The sequence below is a fragment of the Esox lucius genome, chromosome 20, assembly GCF_011004845.1.
Source record: "Esox lucius isolate fEsoLuc1 chromosome 20, fEsoLuc1.pri, whole genome shotgun sequence".
Taxonomy (NCBI): domain Eukaryota; kingdom Metazoa; phylum Chordata; class Actinopteri; order Esociformes; family Esocidae; genus Esox; species Esox lucius.
Genome location: NC_047588.1, coordinates 37359038 through 37380684, shown reverse-complemented (window position 1 = coordinate 37380684; position 21647 = coordinate 37359038). Strand labels below are relative to the sequence as shown.

The following is a 21647-nucleotide window of genomic DNA, read 5'->3' as shown; positions in this document are numbered from 1 at the left end:
TGATAAACATAGGGAAACTAGATTTACTTTAAGCGGGCCAGTAGCACGTTTAGGTGGGCTTTATTTTTCCCTAAACTAAACTAGTGTTTCAAAAAAGTAAACAATGTAGATGACAAATTTGCATACCCATTATGCACTACTCATTAAATCCAAATTGTTCTGTCCAATTCAGAATTGTCTGGAAGGTCAAAATCACTTCACCTCTCTGAATTGCTATTGGCTTACCAGTCGTCCTATAAGAGACAGTGTGAGCTGGCCTGTACCTGTTTCTAAGCAACTATGGCAGTTCACATCCAAGTCCCTGGAGGTCTCAGTTCCACATTCTCACTTAGTCATGATTAGCAGGACACAGACGAGGAGATGATGGCTCTACAGTCGCTGTCTCAGTGGAACAGGTTCAACACAGGGACTGACTAGTCAATCTAATCACACAGACTTCCAATATAAGATTCTGGAGACAAGACACATTCTTCTAACCCACAATAAGCCACGCTTGATTTCGAGTCCAGCTGAAATCCACTCTGACAGGGTCAGGGTAGCCCAATAAAACTACAATGTAGCGTCAGAGGTTGCGCTCCTGTGAGATCAGCTATCCCAATGTCACGAAGAAAGATTACCTTGTGTGCCATCATGTTCTAAACCTCTTGGTATAAGCTAGGTGAAACTTCACTGTCAATTTACTGTTCAGGATTCTTGTAGATCCGTTAAATTAAAATCTGTAACAGACATAAGCTCTACGTTTAATCTTATTGTGAAATTAAGCTGTGGTGAAAAACATGAACATTCAAATGCTAACCGCCCATAAGGGATGAAAAGTTAGGCTTACACTGGTTTATTTAGCCAATAGCCTCACAGATATGTTAGACAAGCAACATGTTCACATATTCAAATCATTCTCCAACTTGTGGCTACAGGGGCTTTAAACAAACATAAACTAACGTCAACTTGTGGTAGGTAGTAACAGATAAATAAACCATCATAATCGTTATCCTTGTCATCATTGTCAAAAAATGCACAAGTATCGTTTCTCAAATATCAGAATTCTTCAATCCCTCCGTCAGTGGCACGTCATTAACACCCAAGTAGGCTGCTACCGGAACTGTAGGCTACTTCTGTACATCTCCAGTGAAAGAATCAACAGCGCTGAGGCCAATACCGACGGCATCATGGTAGAGACTTCACAGAAAATCCCATTTGCCGATACTTTTAAACAATGCCTACCACCTGTAAGTAGATTATCCTAAAAAGGTATATTCCTAAAAGTAACCGAATATATTATGTACAGCCTAGTAAGTACGAAATGCACATTTAATGTGGTTTCTTTATTTATTTTTTTGCTTTTATGATGATTCTGTGTATTGTTGCGTACTTAGCATTCTGACCTTTATTGAAGGCATATAATACGAAGCCACCCGTAGCTGTCGGTCGTCTCTTGAGATTTGGGGCAGCAGGTCTCCTCGCGGGAGCAGTGTTGATGCTTTGTGGATCCATTGGAGCGTTCTACCTTTGGAAAGTCAGTGAAAAAAATGTAAGAGTTGATGTACCCTTCACGTGCTTCAGTATGTGTTATTTCACAACGCAATTTACCAGTTAAAATGCAGATGTGCACCAAATGTTTAATGGTCTTCCTATAACGGCTGAGTGGCAACACCTTTTTGTTGTCAAACGCTGAAGGTCAGTTTCGCAGATTGCCTAAAGCTTAGTCCTGGACAAAAAAAAAGTTAGATAAAAGGGAGATTACCATTGAACATGATTTTTTAGTCCAGTATTAGGCTTAATCTTTGTCCGCGAACAGGCCCTGTAGATATACAGAATAAGTACTCACCTGGAAAAAGTGCTTAATTCATCATTCATACGGAGTCGAGCGGTAGCCTAGCAGAGGAAGATGTGGCGGGTTGTGTATAACTTATTTTAAGGTTGCTTGGACAAATCTTATTAAAATTATGAATATTTACGGACCAACCTATTAAAATTAACATTAAAGGCACACATCTTTAACTTGAATATTTTGGCCATGGAACTCATTCACCACCTGGTGTTGTTGGTGTCTGTCTCTTCAGAGATACGTGCATATTTATGTTAGAATGTGCTTACCTGTAGGGCGAACATCTCAAGAGGATGGATACATGTCAAAGCCCTGCTGCTCTCCTCTCAGACATTATATTCAAAATCAGTTGTGTGATTGGACTACACAATCAAACCTCCTTTTTAGTGCTGCTCTGGAGAATAAGGGGGAATGTGTTTTTAAAGCCTTTGTGTCAAGGGAGGACTTTACAGGGAAGAATGTCGTTAGAAAGCCTGCTCTATTTCCAGCTATTATAATTGTATGTTTGAGTTCTAAAAACAGTGTTTTTGACCTCTTGTTACTCATAGCTCCTTTGTAAGTTAATTGGAGTTATTCTGCATGTTTGCTGTTTATTGTTTACCTTCATGGCTGTTATACTGTATGCATTATGCATAATGTACCTTGGATAGGCCTGTAACTTTCCATCTTTAAATACCTTCAGGTGTACAATATACACTACAGTCTGAGCATCAATGGAAAGGTGGAAGAGGGATCCATGGAAATTGACTCTGACAACAATCTGGAAAGGTTCCGAACTGGGAGTGGAAATGAGGAGGCGTTGGAGATTCATGACTTTCACATTGTGAGTTTTTAAAAAATAATTTCCCTCCAAGATGGAGAGATAGCATGAACTTAGGAAAGTAGCAGAGTTGTGAGTGTAAATATCCCATCTCTGTGACTTCAGGGAATTACAGGAATCCGGTTCTCGAGAGGTGAGAAGTGTTATATAAAATCTCAAATCAAAGCCAACCTACCGGGGGTGGAGACACTACACAAGCAGTCGTTGATGTTTGACCTGGTACTGTATCCTATACATAACTAAAGCCTTTGACCTGGTACTGTATCCTATACATAACTAAAGCCTTTGACCTGGTACTGTATCCTATACATAACTAAAGCCTTTGACCTGGTACTGTATCCTATACATAACTAAAGCCTTTGACCTGGTACTGTATCCTTTATATATCATAACTAAAGCCTTTGACCTGGTACTATATCCTATACATAACTAAAGCCTTTGACCTGGTACTGTATCCTTTATATAACATTACTAAAGCCTTTGACCTGGTACTGTATCCTTTATATAACATTACTAAAGCCTTTGACCTGGTACTGTATCCTTTATATAACATTACAAAGCCTTTGACCTGGTACTGTATCCTTTATATATCATTACTAAAGCCTAATGTTCTAACTCAACATATTACCTCAAATAGATTTGACTTCTTTTATAGAGTATATAAACATACACCGATCAGCTGTAACATGATGACCACCCGCCTAATATTGTGTTTGTCCAGCACATCCCTCAGATGCTCGACTGGATTGAGATCTGGGGAATCTGGAGGCCAAGTCAACACCTGGAACTCATTGTTGTGTTCCTCAATTCCATTCCTGAACCATTTTTGCTTGGTGGCAGGGCGCAGTATCATGCTGAAAGAGGCCAATGCCATTGGGAAATACCGTTGCCATGAAAGGGTGCACATGGTCTGCAACAATGATTATGTAGGTGGTACGTGTCAAAGTAACATCCACATGAATGGCAGGACCCAAGGTTCCCAGCAGAACATTGCCCAAGGCATCACACTGCCTCCGTCGACTCGCCTCCCTCTCATAGTGCATCCTGGTGCCATGTGTTCTCCAGGTAAGCGACACACATGCACCTGGCCATCCACGTGATGTAAAAGGAAATGTGATTCATCAGACCAGGCCACTTTCTTCCATTGCTCCGTGGTCCAGTTCTGATGCTCACATGCCCATTGTAGGAGCTTTTGGCAGTGGACAGGGGTTAGCATGGGCACCCTGACTGGTCTGCGGCTACGCAGCCTCATACGCAACAAACTGCAATGCACTGTGTGTTCTGACACCTTTCTATCAGTTCCAGCATTAACTTCTTCAGCAATTTGAGCTACAGTAGCTCATCTGTTTGATCGGACCACATGGGCCAGCCTTCACTCCCCACGTGCATCAGTGAGCCTTGGCCGCCCATGATCCTGTCACCGGTTCAAAGCTTTTCCTTCCTTGGACCACATTTGATCGGTACTGACAACTGCAGACCAGGAACACCCCACAAGGGCTGCAGTTTTGGAGACGCTCTGACCCAGTCGTCTAGCCATCACAATTTGGCCCTTGTCAAAGTTACTCAGATCCTTACACTGGCCCACTTTTCCTGCTTCTAACACAGGACAGAATGTTCAATTGTTGCCTAATATATCCCACCCACTGATAGGCACCACGATAATGAGATTATCAGTGTTATTCACTTCACCGGTCAGTGGTCATAATGTTATGGCTGATTGGTGTATAAATAAAACTATAGAACTCTTCAGTTCTAGATAGGATTGTGCCTTCTAAATGTAATTTACAGTACTAAACCCTCGTTTAGGCTCAACATGAACAAGTTCATTACGTTACGTACATTTCTAATGGAATGCTATTAATGTAAAATGAATGAATCAATTATTATGGTGAGGCAGGCAGCCTGTGGACAAAGGTTTTTCAAATAATGCCCTGATGAGACGTCTTTTCCCCTGTCAGGAGGATGAAATCATGCCAGTCAAGTTTGACGAAGAGTCCCTGGTCTGGGTGTCCGCTGACCAGTCCCTGAAGGACAGTAGCTTCCTCAGCACCAAAATCCTGGACTTCTGCGGAGACCTGCCCATCTTCTGGCTCCACCCCACGTATCCTAAAGGTTCCTTTCACAACCCGTCCTCCTCATCAAGTGGTTTGGGGATAGAATGAGAAGCCCGCGTTTGAGGATGCAGAGCAGGGGTTTGCTATTCTAGAATGAGGTGAAACGGTTTTACAAGGTCGTAGACGTCTATGGGGATATGGTTGAGAGGCGAGAAGTGAACCCATGGAAACCACAAGGCAGGAGATGTAGGATTTTGCTTGTTTGTTTTCTGTTTACAGTAGTACTGGCCTGGTCATTCGCTCAGGAATACAGACAGTCACTCAATGCTCCTTCACCCGTTACTGTTATTAACATGCTTTTACCGCCTCGATTTGTGTCTAGAGCGTTAGCGAGACCAACTGACACCGCGGAACATATATGTCCTAACATATAGGTCCCCTCGCATTAAAAGAGAATGGTCTTGAAATATGCAAGGACTGCTTGATATCACTGTTACTAATTAAATGATTCAGCCGGCCTGAGAGGGCCTGTGTGGAGCCGTGCTCAGAGGATGTGTGCGGCGTGTCTTGTGGCTGTTGACCCAATACCCGTGCCTCCTGTGGCCGCCTGGAGCAGGCGGAGAGAGGGGAAGGCGAGACACCCAGAGAGCCGCGCGTCAGTTTGACACGGAGGGGTTTGAGGCAGCTGCCGAGGAGAGGAACGCGCCGAGCCGTGCGGCGAATAGCACCTCAAAGAGAGCCGCGGCAGAGGAGACGGCCACGGGCACCTCCGCCATGGGCTCCGCCTACAACCCGGAGAACCCCTACCAAGTGAGTGGCCAGGAAATGCTGTACACTCCAAAGAGGAGTTGTTTTCTTTTGAGTTTTGGTTTTATTTTAGCCCCTCCCCCAGGCGTTCTTTGTAAAGTACTTCACGGAATGATGAGTTTGCAAGTCAGCTTTAGGGGAAAGAACATGTCATTAAATCCTCGACGGCCCGTACTACAGTGGGTGATGGGCGCGGACACGCACACAATGCTAACTGGATGGAATGCAGTGCTACAGGGCAAGCGGGTGGGTAAGCAGCTGCAATGTGAGGGCCCTAGCAGTAGGTGCTATCTGACACCACATGTTTATGGCCTGGCATGTCACCCACTGGAGTGAAAATCGCTGCCTCCTTCGTCCACCTCACACTTAATTCATCCTGCCAGAAATGTGGGGATTTTGGTATTTTGTTGGAATAAAAAAAAATAAAGAAAAAAAAATAAAGAAAGGACGTAACGTGCAGGGTTTGTGTGAAAAGATTGAACGGGAAACGGGAATAGTCTACCTTCCTCTACCTCTTCCACAGCGCAACCAGGAGGGGGAGGACGGCACCGTGACCTTCGACCCCATGCTAGATCACAGGGGCATCTGCTGCTCGGAGTGCCGACGCAGCTACACCCACTGCCAGAGGATTTGCGAGCCCCTGGGTGGCCACTGGCCCTGGCCGTACAACTACAGGGGCTGCCGTGTTGCCTGTCGGGTGATCCTGCCGTGCCGTTGGTGGGTGGCGCGCATCATGGGTATCGTGTGATCATGGGCGCCCGTTATCTCAGGACAAATGTAAAAGATTATCCCAAATACACAGGAAGTCTCAAAAGGTAATGTTCTGTCAGCGGTAATGTAATTCATAAGCAGGTATTTATTTTGAAACTGTACGTATTTGGATGTAAATACCTGATAGCGGCAGGCTTATGCTTGTTAGGATGAAACAGGGACCACGGCGCATGAGTTAGTGAGAAAATGCAGGCTAAGACAAATTTCCACCTGGACCCTGGAGGCAATATTTAGCATATACAGCATGTACACCTTCCCCGAAGACTATACTTGAAGAAAAGAAAGAAACAAACAAAAAATGTAGCATAGCACTTTCTAGCTTTTGATGTCGGAGTTATTATTTTCACCAAATTTTTTCTGTAAACATTTGGCCTATCAATGCTTCCTTTGCACTATACTGTATTTGATGGAATGTACTGAAGTTTATTCAGTGATTATATTAATGCTTAATAAAGATGTACAGTTTATTTGACTGTATAGTTTCCCTGTAATACCGCTGGTTTTCATGGTCCATCCGAGCCATGTTAGTTCTGTTATTTCAGCTGTACCGGGCCCTGCAGTTACAGCCGAAGTGACAACAACGGTTAACGCAATTCCCATCACAATCCAGCGCCAGGTTGAAGGCAATGTAATTTGTGCACGTCGACATCTTCGTTGACGTGAACTAATGCGAAATGAGTGTCGGGTGCAATTGTGAGGACGTTTTGGTGAAAATGACATTTCGGTGAAAAACAAGAGAGGAGCGTGGAGGGAGGTGAAGCGACCACAACATGATTACAAGATCCTGCCAACCCATTTTCCGCCACAGCCAAGATTGGAGTACATGTCCTAAAGGTTTGCTCATCGAGAAATCAAAGGGAATCAGATCAGTTATCTCTGAGGCCATATGGCAACTTCCTAAATAATTGAAAAGGGTCATGCTGAGATCGAGTCAATTTCACACGGGACGATCCCCGTTCGTCAATTTACAACAGATGGGAAATTGCACCCGATATTTCTGTAGAGCGTCGTCGGAAGAATTCGACGGTGTGAAGGCGAAACACAAAGAGATGCCCGCCTCGGTGCAGAGATCTTTCCTGGGTTTTTTCCACGGGTCGAGGTGCTTATCACATCTGCAGCACTGATAAGACACTGCCTTGTGTCTCGGGCCTCCGCAGGCTATCCAATATTAATCCCCTCCCACGTCTGCAGATGCACTTAAAGGAAGGTGACAAGCGTGACATATCCAGGACCTCCTGATGGCTCGCGCTCTGGAGTGCAGCCGCTAAAAGAGCCCCAAGTACCCTGAAGTGATGTACATTTGCAGGGGAAGTCCGATTTCCATCACCGCGCTGTCACTGTCGTGGTCATTAAACTAAATCAACCCGCTGTGTGTCACATAGCTCCCATTTTAAAGTCCCCTCAATAATGGAGTTGTACTTGGACTGCAGATTGCAGCGGCGTATTGAATCTCTGACCTGACAGCATCAGGAGTCAGAGGCTGGGCTGCACTTTATTCCCTCTCATTTGATCTTGTGGACGTCACAGCCAGACAGCGCGTGTGTGATATATAGGGACTAGCATGCGGTAATGAATTGATCATTTGGAGCCTACGGGATCTCCGAGTGATATGAACGTTAGTTAAACAAAGTTAGACTTGTGGTGTATGGAATGTATTTATGTTATTCAAGGTCAATGGAGATGATGTGCTAGAGTCAGTTAACCAAAGGCCACTACTGTCACAATTTCTGCGGTGTGGATACGTCACTGTTAAAGTAACAACAGTTGGGAAAACATTACGTTTTACGAGATTCTGCTTTCCTGAGCGACTTAAAGAACCAATTAGGGTTAAGTGCCTTGCTCAGGGGCACAGCTTTTTGTCACTGTATCGGCTTGGGGATTTAAACTAGTGACTTTCCGGTTACTGGACCAACATTCTTACCATCTGTTGGCTATTCAGTCACATTCTTACACTACAGACAGGCAGACAAGGGGAGAGACAACCCAGATGTATCGCAAGCCGTTTTATTACCTGGGACTGACTAGTCATCATTTAAAAGCAACTTGTACTTTTTTTACCTGTACATATTCTAGTTAACAGTAACTACCTCAAAGGTTGATAAGATACTAGTACCTTTTTAGCAGATGTTAATAACAAATGTTTTCACTAATTGATAGGTTTACTAGTACTCATTTTAAAACCAATAATCACTATTCTGATTGTTATTCTTTTGTTCACAATTGTTTCCATTTACACACTGCAAAATGTAAGTACATTTGGAAGTAATTAATGAGACATTGGATTACAGATACTGAGAAGTCTGATAATTGGTGGTAACAAAGAAAACTACAACACTAGGCTCCTAATCATCTTCTAAATATTCAACACTATATAACCGCATAAAGTAGAAAAATGGACAATGTCATGGTACAAATTTGACAAAAAGTTGAGAGAGGCTTTCAACAAGGCTTTTTAGGTCAGGCTCAGTTGCGGTCTATTGATTTATTGCTGGCGGATTAATAAAGAATTCATTCACAGCGGGGGCAAAACAGACCAGAGTCCCCAGCTCTGGATTGCTCCACCCACCCTGACCAACATTTGCCAGTGAGATCTGGGGCACCCTCTCCACAAAGCATTTATGAAATGGGGTGCATTTCAATATTTTTCAACGAGTTGCAATTGTAAGAAATAGAGTTGTGTCGAATAGTTTTTCCATTCCCTGATGTAAAAAATCAAGAACATTAACAAGGAATGTTAGCTAGTCATTATTGATGACAGGTAAAACATGATCTCAAGACAAAACATTTTGATATCATTCTGATTTGGAACAAGCTGTTGCTGAAATACTACTAGTATTTAATAGTGACTGGTAACATTGGGTTGGGTCAAGGCATCAATGAATATGCACAGGTAACTATTAAACCACAACTACTGAAATCTTGAATAGGGATTAGGCTTTAACAATTAAGCACTTGTGTCTCTTAAATTGGGACTGCTGAAATTTTGAATAGGGTCTTAACGAATTAGCCCTAGTAACTATTAAATCGTGACTAGTGAAATTGGAGGGGTGACTAGTAAGAATTTCTAAAGCAGTCGAAGCAGGTTCATATTAAATGAGCAGAGCCCCCGAATGTTCAATGACATAAAATATTACATGTATGACTAGTAAAAATAACAAATTAATTTGGAATAAGTACTAGTTTCTATTGACATATTAACTAAGAAACATTTTAAAGTGGCAAAAGCCTTAGTAGCAACTAGTTTGAATAAGTACTAGTATACAATCAACTTTGATTGAAAAAATGTTACTTTTAACAAACAGCTAAATACTAGTTGCTTTTAAATATTAACTAGTTGGTTCCAGGAAGACCAAATGGCTTTCCTCTATGCAAACCCAGTAAAAAAATAATAGAACTCTGCACAATCATCCCTCCCAAAAAAAGGCATTTGCACTGAGATAAATCCATTGCAGAGAACAACAGAAGTTATGGTATCCCCCTGGCTGCGTTCTAAAAAAAAAACGAGTTTCCTTTTCGCCGTCCACACCTCTAAGAGAAATGTACCCCCCGCAAGAGGGTGGACGAGATGAATGTGCTGGAGAAGCGGCGGCCCCAGTGTGAGACAGGAGTGCCTCTTTTTGTTTGTCTTCCCCTCTGGAGCCGTGCTTACCCAGGGATCCCTTCAGGCCAGGGAACAAACAGGCCTTTGTGAGCACTGACCCCGCTGTGCCCAGCAGCCAGACTGCAAACCTTCACTCCCGTACTAATGGGGAGCCAGAGTACACGGCAGCCCACGGACGGGGAGTGCCAGTCTCTCTTTCGCATCCACCTGCGCTTTCATCATCGCACATCAAAAAAAAAAAAAAAAAAAAAGACAGGCTGGCAGGGTTCTCGAAGCAGCCGCGTGAAACCGGCAAGAAAAACAAGCCATTTTCTTCTTTCGGAAGAGATTCGCTGGCACGTACATAACCTTGGTATAACACAGTGTGGACACTTTAGCCAGTAACAATTTCACTTGATACATTGGGTGCTAACTAATAGAGCTTTCACACTTTCTGGAATTTTCCGTGAATTCTCGAGGTGGCCTGTTGGAAGTGGCTTGTTGTTTCCTCTGACACATCAGCAGTGTGAGCCACCCTTTGGCATTAATTCCCTGCAGCTGATTGCACGTTTGCCATTACATCCAGACATGAATGGAAGAAGCAGTAGTGACAGACCATTTTGCACCTACACCAGTACACAGAAAACCTTTTAGACCGGCTCATTATGTTATTCCACAAGAGAGCACTGACATGCATTCATTGTTAGTGGATTTTTTTATTTTTTGCCAGAAAAGCTCCTGTACTTTTTTTTGTGCCGTGGCGATGCCGACAACAACCACCTACACGATTAATTTCTCTTCCCCTGGTATGCTGAGAATGAGCACGGTTTCTGTACACAGATTAAAAGCTTTTTAATCCCATGGTTGAGTGGCCACTAGCAGCACTGCCCGGTAGCCTGACACCTCCTGCTGTTTGCAGGTCTTCCTGAAGTTTTCCCGCCCGAGGCTGTGTGGCAGGCTTCCCTCTTACTTGTTTAGTATGCAAGCCCCAAATGCCCATTAATTAAATGCCTGCTGGTTCTGTACAAGAAGGCTTGCCTTGTTTGTTCCAGTCCATTCTGACTGTGAATTGCTTATATGGATCTGCTTGCATGCAACGAAGAAGCACTGTTATTCATTAAACAGTGAGGAATTCCCCTGGGTGCTGCTAGCATTCCCATGCATGCCCTGCGCACCATCTACCTGGCTGTTCTGTGCCTTCCACTGAGCAGCATCGGTCATTTTGTTTCACTCAGATCACAGACCTGTGTGTGGGTGGAGACGGTATGGGTGTTAGCTGACCATTCTAAAGGACTGTGTGATTGGTTTTTACGGTGGAGACCCAGAGAGTGGGTCTGTCTGGTGTGAGTTTTCAAACAGCATCTCAGTGAGGGAGAAAAAAAATAATGAAGCCACAATGATGGAGGTGTGTTATCTTGATAAAACAGAGGGTGGGGGAGGGAGTGTATCGACTTGCTTTCAGGAAGGTTTACCGCCCCTGAGAACAAATACACAGTGCCTTCTGACCACCTGCTGCCTCTTTACCTTGTTTGTAAATGTCTGGAGAGCAAGGTACTATTAAATATACGATGTACGTTATATACAGGCAGTAGTACAGTTGGATTGTATTTCAGGCTTTCCCAGTGTGTTTTGCCGAAACCTTTCCAGTGGTTTTCTAGTCCCGTTCTGAACACGCCTCAGAAGAGTCACAGATATCTCAAGGCACAAATCAAGACATCACATATGCAAACAGCAAAAGCGAGTAGCTCCTCCGCACAAACGTCGAGAGGCTTTGCAACATGAAAGTGCAAGTCGTCCAAAGTGTTGCTGCGAGTGCTGACAAAGTTTGTGGGGAAGAAAGTAAATGTGTTTTTTAATCCTTCGCAGCAGCGCGCGCAACAATGAGAGTCTGAGCGCTCAGATACGCCATCCCTGGGGCAGGATCTATACTTAAGGCTTACAACAGCCTCATTATCTTCCCACACTCACATCAGATCCTAGCAGCAGTTTGTCACAGGCAGTCTCCTCTCTGCCAATGGGCATCAGACCAGTGCTCCGGCAGCACTACTGTACATAATTGCCATATGGACGGCATTTTGAGCCAGACTGAAGACGAAAAAGCCCTCCAGGCAGATTCCCCAGATAACTAAATGAATATTTTATCTCATTTCCATCTAATTTGCACCAAATTATTATACAGAAGTGAAACTTTTAATTAATTTATAGAACAGATCAAACACAGGTTCGCACTTTGATTTTTTTTTTTTTTGGGGGGGGGTAGACTTTTATTTTGATAGACTTTTTTTCCACGCAAGTCTTTTTAATCTCCCCCCCGCTTTTCACCACATCTCTGTATATAATCACGTACTATAATAAAACATACAGCAAATTAATAACTGTCAGCACACGTGAAATGCTTGTCTGGGCTGTGTGAGCCGTTCCAGTGAGAAGTCCCTTTACCTGCCACCACACTGATTAATTAATTTCACACTGTTTAATTAAATCCACAGTCTGGGGAGTCTCAGCGCCACCATGGGAAGCCATATCTGGGGCTTGTGTGCACAGAGATGACTTAGGGAAGGTCTCAGACAACTGCTTCCTTCCTCGCCTCTCTCACCCTCTCTCTCGTTTGCAGAAGTTGACACTGACGTCACAGTCTCCGGGGATGAAAGGCCATGATTGTCTCAATGTCATCTGCCAGTCATAACAGTATACTGCAGGGAACTGGAGAGCAGCACATCATTAGATGCCATGTGATATGGCATCTAGTGTGACAGGACAAGGTCCAATGATAATTGATGATAGGGAGCTGCACATGCTACTGGTCTCTGGGGAGTACATGAGACAGTATATATAGTATATACACATTTTAAAATATTTTAAATAATGTGAGGAATTTAAATGTACAAAGTTACTTTTTTCCCCTGAGAGCAGGTTGTAATTTAAGAGAAACATTAGGATCAAACAGAAGATACAAAGTCAACAAGGCAAGAAAAATATTGGCAATAAATAAATACAAAACCAATATGATTGCTGAAAACATTTTTATAAAAAAGACAAGCCAATTCCCTCTTTGCATTGTCTGAGTATACTAGATTTGTTTCCATGTGATATTCCATTCGCCTATCCAGATCGTCTTACTAGATCAAAACAACATAAATTGGCTGTGCTGTACAGGATCAAGTCTTCCATGACCCCGATATCTGTGCCTCAGCCCAGCATCCTTTTCACCGTGTGTGTCGGGGCTGTCAGATCGCTGGAGCAGGTCCAATGTGAGACAGGGAGATGAAGATGAAGGAATGAGATGAAGAGCAGGAGTCTGCATCACAGTAGGTATCAAAGCAGTGTGGGTTGAAAAGCACGCTTCCACTCCGCCCTTCATCCACCACCAGAAACATGAATATTGTACACAGGTTCAAAAGGATGTGGTTCAAATTAGCCTGTAATTGGATGATTATCCCTGCGATTGTTTGGTAGATGCGTGGTGATTATTTTATATCATCCGATTATGATGTTTGATGAGACATTATCTGTTCTGGTTTATCACGGCACTTGGAAGTGCTCAGCTGAGACTGATTCAGTTAAATCTTTAGCACAACCTGCTGGTTGATACGTCTAAATGAGAATTGAAATACACAAAGGAGGAATACAAGGTTGCACTCTGGCACTGGAATAAGACAATAGGGGTAAAAATCATACATAAATGTATAAATAGGAATGAGTTTGACATTTATATTCATTAAAGATCAAAAGAAAAAAGCAGGAACTGGCACGGGCCCCTAAGAGTTACCTTGGAGTTATATCTTACATAAACAACATTGTTATCCATGAATTGAATCATGGGTAATGTTTAATAGACTATTTCTTTGTATAAATCATCATAAATCCCAAAACAGAAAGTAAAATGAAACGTATTGAAATCCTTATGAATAATACACACACACGCACACAAACACATACAATACACATATTTGCCCAGAAACAGAATGAGGAAAACATTATATTGCACATTAAAATAATCTGGCCTTGACAGCCAATAATAAATCCTGTTGAAAGTGAACCTCTCTCTGTAAAAGTAAAACTTTCCAAACGCTACAGGGAGCAATATAATTCATACCTAAAATAGTTGAGTAGATTGATAAGGTATTGGATTGAAGAAATGCTTCCTATCTGTGCTTGCCTTGTCCTGTGACAGGAGCCATCAGGTGTCAACTCTTGCCTCCTCCTCCTGACCCCATTCTGTCATCTCCATTTTCCTTCTTTTCCACTCAGGTCTTTTATAAAGACTCTTCATGCATTACACATTTAACAATGCATTAAAAATAGGGCCCCATCAATCAGTCATTCAGCGTTGAAGGCAGCATACACTGGTATCTCCGATTTTATAGGTTTCTCTAGGAGTGCTAACTGAAAGAGGAACACCAGTGTTTAAATCCACGTAAAAGAATGTCTTTTTTTCTCAGAGAGACCGAAATATACATTTGTGTCCCAATAATTTGTCATGCCCTCTCTGACACATTTCTGACATTGAATAGGATATCTAATTCGGTTATAAGCTATTCCAACATTCTCAGTAAATTCTCAATGCATTTTCCAAGGTACAGTAGCATTGCTAGAAACTGAGCGGCATTTGAGGGTAATCTCTTTACAGGTGGAAAGGACTCTGCAGGGCTGGATAGGTGCCAAGGCTAAGTGCCTCTTAGGCAAACTTTTCAGGGTAAACATCGGATCAAAAAAACGCAATCATGTTCCCGACAGGGGCTGATCAGCTGATAGTCAGCGTGATCTATATAGGCTGTAGGTGAAACATGACGTAACGGCGAAGAGGCCCGAGGGATACGAGTCAGGCCAGGCTCATTCTCTGTCTGAGTGGCTCACGCCCAAAGCAGATGTTCCACTGATGACAGCCTCACAACAGAGAGTGATAGAGATTCTGTTACTAAGCAACACTACACCACTAACAACGCTTAGGGCTGTATAGAGTCTACAGAACCACTGAAGACCATGAGGAAGAAGGCGATGAGGTCATTAATGGAAACTCAGACGGTGAGGGACATCCAACCTGTAAATGGAACAGTGCTTCTTGTTAGGCGGAAGGCATTTTATTAGTGCTCAAAACCAAATGCAGTCTTGGATTTACATTCATTAAACATTCGTAAAAAATGAATAATCCATTCTGGCAATGACTAGAGGGAAACGTTCATGAAACGTTCATGCCAACTGAAGCAAAAAAGGATCACAACATGAATTGCAAGAGGGGGAAAAAACGTTGGCGCATATGTTATAGTAATATGTTGTATTAAACAGTCAAGTGTCATCTTACTCAGGAGGAGGGAGGCTTATTAGCTCTGATGTTGCTGTTCTCAGAGGCTTGCTCCGGCACCTTTGACTTTAAGATAGACTGCACATCTTCGAGATCCGATACTTCAGGCGGTATGCACCAACAACAGAGGCATTTCTAAGGGAAACAGACAAAAAGACAATGAACCAAAATAGTCTCAGGGTGATAGTCAGCACTGAACCCCTCAAACTCGATGAATTAATATAAACTGGGTAATTTGGGTCCTGAATGCTGATTGGCTGAAAGCTAAGGTACACAAAAACTTATACAAAAAGGTATGACAAAAAAAAGATTGTTCCTGTGGTATTTAAAAAAAACATTTTTACTAATTTATAATAGCAATAAGGTCTCTCTGGGGTTTGTTGTGTACAGCCAATATACCTTGACTAAGGGCTGGCACAAAATGCATCACATCATCAGCTGTCATCCTTCACTTTCATTCTTCACTTCAGCTTTTATCCTTATCTCTTTCAAGGATTAAGAACTGGTGTTTATTTTAATTGTATTTATTTATCCTTACTGTATCTGGTAAGTTTACAGCACTGACCTAGAAGGAATTAGTAAACCGTCTTGCTCAGGGACATAACAAAAAACAATCCTTGCCAGCTCAGGGAGGGACTAGAGATTTGCAAACTTTTGGTGCTCTAGCTAGGATTCCTGCCACTCATATATCAAACAATGAGTAAGATGATAGAGAACTTTACCTTGAAACAGTTTTTGAATCGCTTGCTGACCATGTACAGAGCAATAGGGTTGATACAGGAGTTCAGCGATGCCATATTTATCCCAATGTAATCCAGGACAAGAAAGACACTAAGGAGGATGTGGAGAGCATCAAACAAGTAGCTGAAAACACCACTGGAAAAAAAGAAGCTGTGCCAATCGTATGTATCCCACCTTACCTCAGTAGCTGACATCTTTTAGGGTCCTTCTCATCATAAATGGTGAGTTTTAAAATTCTGCTCAGGTACAGAGGGAACCAGCAGAGGACAAACACAAGCACTAAGCAAAACACTGTCTTGGCCACTTCTCGACGCTGTGAAAAAAGATAAGGAGATTGATGCCGGACATTTTAATGATGCATCATAAAATGAAGGATATTACACACTAAATCCTGTCCTGGAGTGCTACTGGGTGAGCAGGCTTTCCTTTCACCCCAGCACGAACAAACCTGCTTCAAATAATCATAGCCTGGGCACCGGTCTGACTGGTTAAACCAAGTGGGTTACTGCCGGTCTGACTGGTTAAACCAGGTGCATTACTGCCGGTCTGACTGGTTAAACCAGGTGCGTTACTGCCGGTCTGACTGGTTAAACCAGGTGCGTTACTGCCGGTCTGACTGGTTAAACCAGGTGCGTTACTGCCGGTCTGACTGGTTAAACCAGGTGCGTTACTGCCGGTCTGACTGGTTAAACCAGGTGCGTTACTGCCGGTCTGACTGGTTAAACCAGGTGCGTTACTGCCGGTCTGACTGGTTAAACCAGGTGCGTTACTGCCGGTCTGACTGGTTAAACCAGGTGCATTACTGCCGGTCTGACTGGTTAAACCAGGTGCGTTACTGCCGGTCTGACTGGTTAAACCAGGTGCATTACTGCCGGTCTGACTGGTTAAACCAGGTGCATTACTGCTGGTCTGACGGGTTAAACCAGGTGCGTTACTGCCGGTCTGACTGGTTAAAAGTCTGCACCTCACCTGTTTGGTATAGTCGCTAACAGTGTTCTTTTTCTTCTTGAGCATTTTCCAGGTCATTAGGGTGTAGAAGATAGCTGTACAAGCCAGCGGCATGCAGAAGTAGAAGCCGAAAAGCCACCAGTCTTTCGCCGATTTATACAACTGTTATGAAAACATAGTAAATTAGAGTGTCAGTGCGGCTGTTTCAGGATTGAAACTACCTACCTGGAATGCAATGATAATGATGATGATAAACTCCAGTGATAATGTTCCATCAACACCCCCCCCTCCCCCCTGGTATTTGTAGGCCATCACCAAAGTCAGGACCTGCTGCTGCCAGAACCCTACATTGTTTATATTTGTAAACCTTCGCTGTGAAAGGCACACTGGCTTCACAATAGTGCAATTTAATTTATTGAATTTTCTTGAAAAAAATTATAATCATCAAGCAGGTTATTTATTTTTTTGTTATCTGTATTATTGTATTTTTTCAGGACTGACATTACCTTCATGAACTGGCTTGTTTGCATGGGATGAAGGAGACATATCCTCAGATGTTGTCCTTTATAGTCCATTGTAATCGTATCAAAGCCCACCACTTCTGGCACAGCCAGGATTGTTGATATTACCCATATGAAAGGTATCTCTATTGCTGTCCACGTTGAAGTCCCAAAGCCTTTGATTCGACTCCAGGACGCAACAGCTCGATACCTAGAAAATCAATAGGGAAATGATGTGGCCAGGGAGCGTTTTGTTACGAACAATAAAAATAAAACATTACAACAAAAAGGAATTTCAGTGCCTTGAACAAAGACATTAAGTGGTTGTAATCTAAATATAAGTCAACCTCAACCATATTACTCTACATGCATTCTCTGTGATTGCCATGCTAGATGGATGTAACACAGTCATTCGATAGTTCCTGGGAACCGCAGCGTGAACGCGTATCCCTCTCACCTGTCAATGCTCAAGGCACATAAACACAGCACTGTGACCCCAACGGTTGTTTTCTGGATGAAGGGAACCAGTTTACAGAGCGCCAGACCAAACGGCCAGTCCTCAGCCATGAGCTGCAAAAACATTTCATTACAAAAAACATTTGCACTCAGCACAAGCGCAAAACCCCACTACATTATTTTGATCAGATGTTGCCCATTATGATAATCAAATCAATGTAAATGTTTTCTGTCAGCCGGCGGTAGCACCCCGCACTACTAACAACTTACTCTGTAAGCGTTGATTGGAATGTCTATCACAATATGGAGCAAGTCCCCCAAAGCAAGACTGGCGATGAGAAAGTTGGGCCTGCTTCTCATACATTTATTTTCATAAATGATTCTCAACAGAGCCGAATTTCCAACTATTCCGACGACGAAAACGAGACCAGACACCATCGTGTTGATGTATTTAAATGTGTGTCTGATGCCAGTTGAGACTAAGCACATTGGATGGGGCGGGGGGCTCTTTTCTGGCATTCTGCGCAAGGGAGAGGAGCCATTGGGCGTTTGCCCCTCAGTAAGCTCTGCAATACCTGGAGAGGCTGTTTCAAAGAATTCAATAACGGGTGCTGGTGGTGAATTCTGATCGCTGGCCGCTGCACTGATTAAAACAATTCCGTTGGTGAGCAGCAGAGATAGAACAAGAGCTACCATTTCCATTGTAGATGATTTCCTCAAAAGGCCCTGTAATTTATCCCCAGGTAGCAGCCTGGTAATGAGAATGAAAATCATTACTGGACACATTATAGCCTGGAATGATACCAAAAACTAATCAAGTTGGTGTAAAGACTATTGATTACGAAAAGAAGCATGGAAGATTGTCTGTAAAATTATAGATAACATTGAAATATGTCGGCTTACCTTTTGCATGTCCAAATTGATCCGGCGTCAAATTATTCCCCACAATCAGATAGCGCAGAGCCAATAGTAGACTGCACATGCAAACTGGGCCTCATACTAAGATTAGGGTTTTATAGAAGGAGATTTTATTGGCACGGTTAGTCATCAATCTGTCAGCGCAATGACTTCTTGTGATGAATCATTTTGGATGAGGGCGTCACTGGTCTAGTCCTCTGCTCAGGTCATACAGAACATTGCTGTGTTCTGAATCCAGTGTTATTCGTAGCCCTGCAAGTCCCGTATAAAAACAGTATTTGAATGCTAAAAATAGCTTTTTAAGGACATAACGTAAAATGACTATGTGTGACTCCTATGATAATCTGTCTCTTAAAACATCCATCTTGAGTAAAGGATAGCCTGCGGTACTCATGCTGAGGTGCTCAGGCGCTAAATCACAGGCCTAACGGGCAACTATACTGTTCTGCACATCGTGATGAAATTATAAAATGTACAGCTAGTAACTGTTGGCGCGCGCCAAAATACAATAAGAAAAAGAAAACAAACGTTACAGGTGTCTCGGAGGTCTGCACGGTTTTTGCTGAATTTCGGAAATAATAGGGCATCTATTCATGAGGTTTTAGCCAATAAAACGCTGTCAATGTCAGTAGGAAAGCAGATTGCTAACAGGTTCGACAGAAGATGGTGGTGCGAAATATTCCAATATTCTGGACACAAGCGACCTTTCCACCGCTCCATTCATAGCGAAGAACGTGCAAAACCCAGGGGGGCAGTTGACCCGTGACAAAGCCCCGGTTATCATTTCTCTGAAGGACAGGCACCTACGTTTATCTGACAACATTGACATTTGCCCACCAGTTGCGTCGGTTGATATTTTGAAAGTCTGTGAAATGGACAACCCACCTCTTAGAATGGGTGAGTAATAATGTATCTTATGTCTATGAGATATGTTCACCGCATCGTTGTTTCATGTGTTTGTTGCTGATTAATGTACAGATTATATAGGCAGATGAGCTTAACGTGCTTACCGGTGCAATGCTTTGTGAGGATAAACGAAAGATCGGTGCCAGGACTAATTCCGTCGATGAGGAAGTTATAATGTAAGACATTTTTCAGGTTCAATTAAAGTTTAGAGAGATAACATATTTAGCAAAATGTGCTTGTAGTTTAGTTTATAAGGCTACTCTTGCAGGATAGTTGAATTTAGGAAAGGTTCGATTGTTTAAAATTAACGATTTAGCTATGAATGTAGCGGCCTACAACATGTCTTGTCTGACATTTTTCGTTTTCAGACTAGTTTTCTTTGGTTAGGCAGATACTATTTTTTTTTTTTTTTACAACAATCTCTTTTACATTATGAAAACAGAAATCCTAAATTAGTAAACATTACTAATGGTGAACTTTCATTTTGATGGACTTCTAACGAGGCACCTGGCTCAGGGACAGGAAGCAAACAATGTTGACACTGTGCGAAGTGGCCTACACCTGCACAGGCACCTATATCGGCAGGTAATAGAACTCCCTAATTTAGTTGCACGACTTCACGCAATCAGTCAGATTTGTTCTAATTTGCCAACAGCATGTTTTCCGTGTTTCCTCAGTGTGATTGTTCACTGAACATTTAGGAGGGTATTCTGAGATGTATAAAAGCGTAATCTTCAATAGACTAGAGCCCTTATATCCGGATGGGAAAAGTGCCACAACGCAGAGGGAACTAGGAAAAATAGCTTCTCATTAACTTCCACTGTCCCCCGAGAGTTGCTTAATATCCTCTTCTACTCAATTTAATTCAATCGCCTTTCAGAGATCAAGGTTGCCGGGTTGTTCCGTTCACATACTGTGGGCCTAATTGTCACGCAAAAACAAATAGTTAAAACTATAGCATTTTCCAATGAACTTCGCATTTGCTTGAGACTTATTTTTCTTCCAGCAACTATGCAGCGGACCACACCATTTTCCACAGAGGCTCACACGCCGGACGGCAGAGCCATCACCATGGTAAACGCCAAGACCCAGACTGGGAGTGGGCGGAGACGATGCTCACCGGCAGCTGTCGAGGTAGTCAGGAAGTCAGACCTTTGGGGTTTGAATGGGTCACACCTTCCTACTGTTCCCCCCCTCTGATGACTGAAGCATCTGTCAACTCCTTCCGACACGCTCCCACCCCCCCACCCCCCACCCCCCTTTCCAGTTCAAAGCCAGCAGAAGACGTTTGAGCCAGAAGTCTTGGTGGAATCACAGGCGGGTATTGTTGTGGGGTGTGACTCAGAGGTAAGATAGACTTAACCGACGGGGGCACAGGGGCCTGTGTTGTATGGAAAATGGATCACAACAAAACTGTCACGTCTCATGATGTCAGGACAGATAGAATATACAGCTTTTGTTTTTTCCATTCTAAGAATGAAGAGACGTGTGGACAAGGAGAATGAGTGCAGCATATCGATTGTGGGGCCACCTTCCCTGTTGCCATACCGACCTGAATCAAAACAACCTCCTTTTCATTTCGAAGAGGAAGTCTCCATCTCTTCTTCCTCAACTTATTATCTTTACACCTGTGGCGCTTCTTGCTTTTAAAAAGACGTTTTTGTCTTTCACACACATTGTAGCATGGCAAGATTTTTGCATAATTCGGAGGAGTGAGTGAGGGATGATGTTCTCTATGTCCCAGTGTTGACCCGGTCCTGTGGGCCTCGACTGGAACTTGGAATAGAGTTTCTTCCATGCCAGTACTGCCAGCAACCCAGTAAGCTCTTCGTAAGCCGCCAACAATTGGAAAAGAATCCTCACCAGGATTTTGTGAGTACTGCTTAAGGTGATGTTTTTCTTTGAACTATCAATTCAAAGTAAATCAATGCAAAAAAAAAATAACAATAGGTCACTGAGCTTTTTTATACCCTTTTCAGAGAGACTTTTTAAAGTGACACCTTTTAGAATACATATTCT

The 21647-nt window shown here is 42.9% G+C and overlaps 2 protein-coding genes across 3 annotated transcripts; one reads left to right on the top strand and one right to left on the bottom strand.

The window, feature by feature from the left end:
• The first annotated feature begins 1093 nt into the window (after positions 1 to 1093).
• On the top strand, positions 1094 to 6756 carry cnmd (chondromodulin). Its single transcript, XM_020041002.3, has 7 exons — positions 1094 to 1226; positions 1394 to 1528; positions 2508 to 2648; positions 2751 to 2864; positions 4604 to 4757; positions 5316 to 5509; positions 6030 to 6756. Exons 1-7 carry the CDS (start codon positions 1167 to 1169, stop codon positions 6252 to 6254), a joined length of 1023 nt encoding a protein of 340 aa, XP_019896561.1. The 5' UTR covers positions 1094 to 1166; the 3' UTR covers positions 6255 to 6756.
• A 6153-nt stretch (positions 6757 to 12909) lies between these two features.
• Positions 12910 to 20045, bottom strand: ednrbb (endothelin receptor type Bb). Of its 2 annotated transcripts, XM_020041001.2 has the most exons (10): positions 19733 to 20045; positions 18708 to 18974; positions 18075 to 18555; positions 17806 to 17918; positions 17355 to 17559; positions 16870 to 17010; positions 16080 to 16213; positions 15882 to 15990; positions 15160 to 15294; positions 12910 to 14898 (listed from the first exon to the last, which is right to left on the bottom strand). In XM_020041001.2, the coding sequence occupies exons 3-9, from the start codon at positions 18504 to 18506 to the stop codon at positions 15160 to 15162; spliced, it is 1269 nt and encodes a 422-aa protein (XP_019896560.1). In that variant the 5' UTR covers positions 18507 to 18555; positions 18708 to 18974; positions 19733 to 20045; the 3' UTR covers positions 12910 to 14898. The 2 variants fall into 2 exon arrangements, with proteins under 2 accessions (XP_019896560.1, XP_010882802.1); XM_010884500.2 differs by lacking the exon at positions 19733 to 20045 and having other exon boundaries at positions 18708 to 18978.
• Between the last annotated feature and the right edge of the window lie 1602 nt (positions 20046 to 21647).

What these genes read in the sequence shown, in the direction of transcription:
- cnmd (XM_020041002.3), top strand. Translation starts at nt 1,167, where the DNA reads ATGGTAGAGACTTCACAGAAAATCCCATTTGCCGATACTTTTAAACAA. An exon ending in TTAAACAATGCCTACCACCT is followed by an intron (nt 1,227 to 1,393) that starts GTAAGTAGATTA and finishes CCTTTATTGAAG; the next exon opens with GCATATAATACGAAGCCACC. An exon ending in AGATTCATGACTTTCACATT is followed by an intron (nt 2,649 to 2,750) that starts GTGAGTTTTTAA and finishes CTGTGACTTCAG; the next exon opens with GGAATTACAGGAATCCGGTT.
- ednrbb (XM_020041001.2), bottom strand. Translation starts at nt 18,506, where the DNA reads ATGGAAATGGTAGCTCTTGTTCTATCTCTGCTGCTCACCAACGGAATT. An exon ending in AAACAAGCCAGTTCATGAAG is followed by an intron (nt 17,011 to 17,354) that starts GTAATGTCAGTC and finishes TTTTCATAACAG; the next exon opens with TTGTATAAATCGGCGAAAGA. An exon ending in GATTCAAAAACTGTTTCAAG is followed by an intron (nt 15,295 to 15,881) that starts GTAAAGTTCTCT and finishes TGTTTCCCTTAG; the next exon opens with AAATGCCTCTGTTGTTGGTG.